The sequence below is a fragment of the Drosophila sechellia genome, chromosome 3R, assembly GCF_004382195.2.
Source record: "Drosophila sechellia strain sech25 chromosome 3R, ASM438219v1, whole genome shotgun sequence".
NCBI classification, from domain to species: domain Eukaryota; kingdom Metazoa; phylum Arthropoda; class Insecta; order Diptera; family Drosophilidae; genus Drosophila; species Drosophila sechellia.
The window spans coordinates 17,544,456-17,552,710 of record NC_045952.1 but is presented as its reverse complement, the minus strand read 5'-3'; the positions used below and the strand labels follow the sequence as shown (position 1 = coordinate 17,552,710).

General features: G+C 41.6%; 1 protein-coding gene across 1 annotated transcript; it reads left to right on the top strand.

Moving 5' to 3' along the window:
- Positions 1 to 6,223: 6,223 nt before the first annotated feature.
- On the top strand, positions 6,224 to 7,754 carry LOC6606890 (endonuclease G, mitochondrial). Its single transcript, XM_002031648.2, has 3 exons — positions 6,224 to 6,590; positions 6,643 to 6,819; positions 6,874 to 7,754. The coding sequence occupies exons 1-3, from the start codon at positions 6,432 to 6,434 to the stop codon at positions 7,672 to 7,674; spliced, it is 1,137 nt and encodes a 378-aa protein (XP_002031684.1). The 5' UTR covers positions 6,224 to 6,431; the 3' UTR covers positions 7,675 to 7,754.
- Positions 7,755 to 8,255: the final 501 nt, after the last annotated feature.

The window sequence follows — 8,255 nt, the reverse complement described above, 5'->3', positions numbered from 1 at the left end:
ACTGAAATGAGAATGAAGAAAACATCAGAAAATTAATTTACATGTGCGATTCATCAATCAGCCCCAGCCCAGAGTCCAGTTCAGCTGAAGATGCGCAGTTTTCCCCCACTTTTTTTTCTTGGCCAAAAGTCATAAGCGGGCATATGTGTGAGTGCCACTGGACTGGTGTGCGTGCGAGTGTGCATGTGTGTTTGTGCAGCAGGCCGTGCGTTGATTGATGATAAATACTCCAGTCGGCGGACGGAAGGATCGCACTGGCCCGCTTGAGATAAAGCGTTCAAATGCGCCGCATATTAAATGATGCAACATGAAAAGTGAAAGGGAAATTCTGGAGGGCGCTAGCAAGGGGATAAAAAGACAAGTACACTGAAAGAAAAATAAATTATTCCTATGAAGAAGAATCTAAGTATTCAAGTTCTTTGATAGTGGATATATAGCTAATGTCGTAAATCTTCTAAATTCTTTTTAAGGTAATAAATCGTAAGAATGAATTTCCCATTGCGTTGGATTTTTGTGCAGTGTAGCCCTTGCGAATTGCTGTTTATGCTTTAATCCCCGTTTTCCCATACCATAACCTTTGGCAATCGTTATAAATGACCATTTGCGAGGGTCCTTTGGCTAGTTCCCATTTTTATTCCCGTTTGTGAACGCCCATCCCGCCCACCTCTTCCGCTTCTCGTCCTTGTCAGGCTTTTGTATTGTTTGCTTGCGATAACATTTATGCCATTACGTAAATATATAAATAAATCAGTATTAGTTGAACTTCAGTTTGTCGCTATACGAGGCTTAGTGCATGGAATTGTGTGAGTATCTACGCGCTTGTGTGTGTGTGTGAAAACATTTAATATTTCATTGTGTGTTTAGGGTGGGAAGTAAAAAATATTATGTGGCTTGCTATTGGCGATTGGTTTATGTACATACATTAATTGTGGGTCGAACGGTGTTGAATTTTGGGGAGTATCCCTGCATGTTGCAAAAAGATGAATAGCAAAGCTGGGTAGCCGAAAAAACTAGTACTAGTAGTTATATTTAAACCATATTTACATCGCTTTAAGCATGCATTATTTTCTACGTTTTAAAGCCCCATATGTTGACAAAGTCACGCACAAGAGAAATATAAACAATGAGAACTTATTTAATTCATTTTCTCATTTGTATAATGCGTCTGCCGAGCTAAACAATTTGCAACCAAAATACCCAAAGGACTCGTCTGGGAAGGTGTTGCGCCTTTGAGGCGCCCCCTTCGAGTGACCCCCCAACCCCTATCAGAGCCCCTTAAAGGTCACAGACATTTCAAGCATTTTGTCGTCGCGATAATTTGCAGTCGCTGGGTTTGTTGTTGCTGGTATTGTTGTTTATAAGCGGCGGCGCACCCAATTCAGCAATTCACATGCATGCACCGAACCCAGCGGAAACCCCTGTCTGTACCCCTTTTCCCGTTTTCCCCTTTCCAGCTTTCCCCTCTTCAGACATCGTTGTTTGACGCGGTTTTTCGCGATGTATTGTTTCCTTTGCTTGTCAACGACAGTTGGCAAATTTCTGTCATATTGGCATGTGGGGAGCAATTCTACAGGGGTTCAAAGTAACACAAAGCTACAGTAAATGTATAACAAATAAATTAAAAATATAGCAGATGTTAATGTAATATACTAAATATAAAATATAAAAAGAAGATATCAAAATAAAGTGTAATAATAAAGATGATATTTAGTAAACAAAACTTATTTATCCATTGTTTGAAATAAGATTCCCTGTATAAGTTCAGTGTATAAGATAAAAGAAATAAAAGCATTTAATGACTAAGAGTTTGTTTTCAGTGTATAGCCGTATCGCAAAACTCTCATTTGCATGACCCTCCTCTTCGAAACTCCTCCAAACCGTTTGCCATTCATAAATTCAGTGTTCCTGCCATCGCTTCGGGGCTTCTAATAATAGTCACCCCACCGCAGTGCCACCTGTACCGTCTGCAGCCGCTATGCGCCCCACTGTGCTGCATGCGAGGCGGGCACAACAAGTTAATTACGGAGGCATGCAACTCACAGTTGCCGCCATAAATTGTGCGGGCTTGGGCGACCCAACTTGATGTGCAGCGTTTAATGAGTGTGCAAATGTTGGCCAGGAAAGCGGAATAAATTAGGAGGGGGCGGGGCACTTCCCAAGAGGTGTGTCTTTAAAGTTTCCTGCTGGCGAAACTATTCGATTGACAAAGTTGTGCAAATTCTTGGCCAACTTAAATTGTTTAACTCTTTACGGCAGGAACTCCTCTCGACTGAAGCACTTTTCGAAAGTTTAGAGAACTAGCGATAGAGATTCTTGCCAAAAGAATTTGCGCTTGCGGAATATTCATATATTTTAAGAGCATCGATACGGGGCTCATTAATTGAAAATATAATCCTTAAAATATAAATTTGAGAAGAGCAGCACAACAAACATTTCAAAAATTCAACATTAAAGTATTTTCATATTTCGGATTTCCGAAATTTCTTTCCTGCCTCCTCGTATCCCCTTGCGATCCTTTTTATGCTTCTATTAATTGCGTATACGCACAGTTAGCCCATCGCCGGGAGCTTTTAATCCTGCCACGTGGCACGTGGCCTTCGGCCGTCCGACTGGTGAGGTGTTCAAATCCGAATCCGTCCAGCAGCCGGGGCAAAGAAATTAAATAATTTAAACGGATAGACTACGACCGGCCTTTGGTGCAGGGGAGATGACATAGCTGGGGTTATAACTATAAGCTATTGCTTGCCCCCGGCTGCTGAATATTCATTAGGTTTTTGGGCAAATTACTTGCAAGCATGCGATACAGTAAAAAAGTGCAACAAGGCCGCAATGAACTGGGCGAGGGAAATTAGCGTAAAATCCGACCGAAACTGAACCGTAAACAAAAACTCAACTCGCAGTTCCCGGACCCGCATTTATTTATATTTGTATATGTAGTACTACTATATATGTATATGAGGGCAAAAAGTTGCGAGTGTTTGTCATGTGCCAACACTTCCAACTGCTTTGGTTTTTGTCTGTGTGTGCGCGAGGGTAGAGCAGACTAATTTGCGCATAATTAAATATAAATTGTATGCGTCATTGTTTGTTTTGCGACAAGCATTGGGCGTAAATATATTAAAGAAATTGCTGCTCCTCCAGCACGTTACGTATACGCCATGTATGCCGCCGCGCAACTGCAGTGCACTGGAGTTTTGTTTTACTTGGCACCGCTGTTTTAGCCCCGTTTTTTGTCCTTTTTGCGACCGGCAAGTGGCAGGTTGCAGCCAAAGGCAGCAGATGAGGGACAAGTGGGTGGCTGAGGATTCGAGTTCAAGGGGCATCAGAGCAGGAATTGCAACGTTTTGGCAACAGCACAAAGAAAATGTAATTACTTACGCTCTTGAGCAGACGACGGCGACGACAACAACTTGCTGCCACTTCCTCATGCTGCTGCCTCACCAACCCCACCATACCCACCACCCAATGCCCGGCACCCAACTGTTGTTGTCGCGTCAACAGCAATTTATTTGAGTGTGAAAAAGATGAATTAATTTTACAGCATTGTGCAGCACAATTAAAAATTATTTGCTCTCCTCCCGCTCCGCCCCTCCGCAAGTGTGCCTTGCTTTTGGGCCCAATGTCAGAACTGGCCCGGAGCTTAATTGCTGCAAAGTTGTTGTGGCTTAGCCGGTTGGGCGTGGCAGTGGGCGTGCACTTGGGGGTGGTCTTCGGGGGAGTTTGGCAATGCCATTGTCTACACAGTAACAATTTTAACAGATAACTTCTACAATTTATATCCATTTGATCAGGGGAACAATAGTTTACTATTTCACATAATTTAAAAATTATTTTCCTCTGTCAAGTTACCTATTAAAACATTATTAAATGAAATTCCTATATTTTAAGTCAGCTCTAAAAGGATTTTCCAAACCATATAGTTCTTGGATCTTTCATATTGTAATATCAAAACGCGCAATATTTTTCCCAGTGTGTGCTGTCCTGCAGCAATTTATGCTTTCGGCCTGGTCCACCGATTCGGGTTTCAGCTTTTTTCGGACCCCCTTTCGCCCTCTCCCTCTGGCCTGTAGTGCCATCCCGCTTGCTCTGCCATTGTTTTGGCCTTTGTTTGTGGTTGATGATGAGAAAAGTTTTTGCCTGGCAGGCAGGCAGGCAGCTGAAGTGTTGGCGACGTTGACGGCGAATGTTGGGCATGTTTTATGCATTTTCTTATGACTTTACTTTTGGCGTAGATTTGTGCGTGGTCCCCCCACCACCAGCCTCCCAACCTACACTCCTTACCAATCCCCCCGCCCAGTGAGTGTGAATTATTATGTACATTTCAAATGTGCAACAACAATAACGAGGAACAACTAAAAGCAATGCCGTAAATTTGTTTTCCTGGCAAGTGGACAAAGACCTCAGGGACAGAGAGAGTCCTGGCCAAAGGAAGAAAAAGCCGGGGGCCAAGGTGGTGGAGGGGGTAGTGGAGGAGGGGCTGTCAGTCAGAAGATGTACCCGAACATATAAAAACTATGACCTGCTTACGCGATGCTGTAAAGTTTTTTCGGTAGGCGTTCTCGCCGGTACATTTGTCATTTTGGCCGACCAAAATGAACCCTCGTTGGGCGGGGCAAATAACTTAATTAAAGTAAATGTGTTGCGGGACATAAGAAGTTGTAATTAGTTGGGCGTGGCTTTCAACAGTATTTACCATCAGCATGGACCATAACTTTCGAAAAAGGAGGCAAACTCTTAGCAGAAGCAGCCCATTATGCAGATGATTATGGAAAACAAATACTTTATTTGCCACCACATAACAAAATGAATATACAATTAAAAAGGCTATTAGGAATTAATTTGTGCATTAATGAAGACCACATAGAGTCTATATATTGTATCCAATAGTGACAAAGTGCACTCTGAATAAAATTTATTTCCCGCTTAAACTGCATTAATCAAACTATTCGTTCTAAACTTTTCCAAAGATTTTATCGTGCAATCTGAAAATATTGCCTCTGTTCGCACTGCAGTTGAAGAGATGATGAGTGCCAAGTAATTTATTTTCCTCACCAACTGTCTGATATTTCTTGGTCGCACTGCAGGTTTTGCTTTTGTTTTTCCACTTTTCTTCCATTTTTGTTACGTTTTGCTTGTTGTCTGCTCGAGCTGACTTCCATTGCACTTTGGAAAGAAGTTTTGAAAAACAGGATTTAACAACGGAAAATTACATTTAGCACAGGACGCGACATGCTGCCTCTTCCTGTTTCCTTCCAAGGAAAAAGGAAAGGGGCAAGCGCAACAAATGGAGATGGGTCGAGAGGGGAATGGGTAGAAGGGAAAGGGGAAAGGGACTGGTCAAGGAGGCATGAATAAATGAAATGCGCTAACTTTTCTGGGCCTCAAACAAAGGCGAACTAAACGCGGATGTAAACGTGCACTTTTCCCCTTTCGACGCCCCGAAAAGTTTCCCCATGGGAAGTGTAGGAATAAAAACTTGAAATTCACTTCCGTTTCCGCTTCCAAGGCTGATTGAGCTCTTTAATAATGCAACCGTGCGCTGCTGTTCCTTGGCGAAAATGTTAATTGACAACGAAAAGTCGGGGAGCTCGGCTCGCAAATCGCAATGCCGCTGTGGAAAGATTGTTGCTGTTAATAGTTTTGAAAACTTTTCAAAATTAATGAATCAGCCATGACGCGCACACTCGCACACACATTAACGCCTAAATGACGTCATAAAAACATCGTCTGGGGCAGGATGCCGCTTTAGGGACTCATATCGAGGCATTACAACATTGTAAAACATGAAAATGTTATCATTATAAAGTAGAAAAACGTCGCGGAAGGGAGCGGAAAACTCTAGCTTTTCTTGTGGGTGTTCAGGGATGGGAAAATGGGGTTTCAGATTCTGACATGAATTAGCACAATCCATTTTCTTTAGGCAGACAACTTTCTTGAGCTGCTCAATGTAGATGTCTTCCTTATAAGTGAGAAGTAACTTTAAAATACATTAAACTTGCTGACATATATGGCAAGTCATTAAGTTCACATTACTCATAATATAAAAGTATGTAGTGCTAAAGTGTAAATATGCAAGGCTCATTTGAACAGTTTAAATAATTAAAAGTTGTAGTAGGAACATTGTTATGCTTCAAAAGACTTTACTAAAGTGATTTCTTGTTTAATTTTAGGCATTAAATACATTTTCCTAGCAAGATGTCTCGAAAAGAAAATTCAAGCTAGTTGGAACACTTTTGCTTAAACTGTCAAAATTGTGAAAAAATATATATTTCGTGCTTATACCCATTTAGTGATAATAAAATGTTACACATATACTTTCGGCGAAATTCAATTTAGTAAATTTGTTTAATATGTCTATTTTAATTTATGTGCAGTCCAAAATTTTGGTTTTAAAAGTACAGTTTTATACACCTTAACTTAAGCATTCGGCAATGTTAACTTATGTAGCCGTAGCATTGTGTGCAGTAACGGGAGCATCCTGTTTTATCATCGGAGCTCTGGTACAACAACATCTTTCATTTAGACAAATCAAATCTGTCATGCTTACTGATCCGTATGTCTATCAATGCCGACAACCAATTTATAGGGCAGTAAGTCATTTATTTTATATTAATTAAGCATTTAAAAGCACTTATATTTTAGTTGGCAATGTTTGGGCGTTCGTCTAAAAAATCAAGTACAAGTTCAGAATCTAGTAAGCCAACAAGTATTGGAGACGAGTCTGGGACTAGCAATCGTTATTCCGAAAGACAAGATTCTGGTAGTGTATCCATATTCGATCACTTTGTACTGTGGGGTCGGAGGAAGGCGCATAACGCAGTGAGTCGAAAATTAAATGCGGCGAGAATTGTTTCTGACTTGGGATCGTTTAAGATTTCGAAGATGACATTATCTGTCGGCCCAGATGGATGCCCACATGAGAGTATTGAACATGTAGCTGATATTATGAAGTATGGATTTCCGGGCATGGATGAAATACACGTCTATAAAAACTTCGTACTTTCATACGATCGTCGCAATCGTATTGCCCATTGGGTATGTGAACACGTCAAAAGCGACTGCGTACAGGAGAGGGATGAAAAGACATTGAATAAGCCAAATGCCTACATAACAGACAACACAATACCAACGATTTTTAGTGCAAATATGCGGGACTTCAAAAATTCCGATTGGGTTGGTGGTCACTTGGCCTCCCCTCAAAACTACAAATGCGATGCGCTCAAGTTTTTGGAGGCCTACAAGTTTACCAACATAGTGCCCATTAATCGTGGGCTAAAAAATCATATTTGGTACCGTCTGGAAAGCTATGTTAGAGACAAGGCGATCGAATTCGATTCAGTTTATGTTTATACCGGTCCTCTGTTTATGCCCCAAAGGATAACGTTCAGGAACTGGTCTGTTCGTTACCATGTAATGGGCATGAACACGGTTGCTGTTCCAACGCACTTCTTCAAAATCATCATAAGGGAGGATGAGTTTAATAGGGATTTGCCCATTATGGAAGGTTATGTTGTGCCCAATGCATATGTCGACAAGGATATGGATCTGCGCTCGTTTTTAGCCGATGTTCATGATATTGAACACTTCGCAGGACTTAAATTCTGTGATGGCCAGCAGCGGGATCAACTTGAACTGCCTGTAAAACCGCCCTCTATGACGGATTTCCAGAACTGACAAAAGTGGTCACGTATTACAACGTTTTTTATAAATAAATAACACCTTTTGCCAAATTTTTTACCATCTACCTATTACCAATTTTTCTTTAAAAAAAATGTAATAAATCTTGGCGGTTTTTAAAACCGATTTTTTAATGTAATTAAGTTGGTAAATCAAAGAAAGTTCTTTCCAATGGGGTGTGTACATAATGTCTAGCTTAACGTTGTTTTGCTTTACAAGCCGCCCCCTTTTCGCATTCACAAGCTACCCCAGTAGTTGTTGTTGCTGCTCATGTGCTAAACAAAACAAATGAGTTAAAGGGTTTTTACTTGCTAACTGGTAGCGCCACCCCGTCGCCAAGCAACCAAGCAGCCAAACCACCAAACCAACTCATTGTGCATGGTCTGGTGGGCAGCTTCTGGGCCCCTTGGCTTTATGGGGGACCATGGTGGAGCTGCTGAAGCCGCTGGAGCCGCTGGAGAAGCCGGCATAATGGCCCCAACATAATGTGCACATTAGTGTTCGCACATTTATAGATGTGTCTATGGGTGTGTGTGTGCTGCATGTTTACGGCTGTCTCTCAGTGTGCGCGCAAAGGA

Coding starts and splice junctions, on each gene's coding strand:
- LOC6606890 (XM_002031648.2), top strand. CDS start 6,432: ATGTTAACTTATGTAGCCGTAGCATTGTGTGCAGTAACGGGAGCATCC. Junction 6,591..6,642: donor GACAACCAATTTATAGGGCA/GTAAGTCATTTA, acceptor CTTATATTTTAG/TTGGCAATGTTTGGGCGTTC. Junction 6,820..6,873: donor GGAGGAAGGCGCATAACGCA/GTGAGTCGAAAA, acceptor GGATCGTTTAAG/ATTTCGAAGATGACATTATC.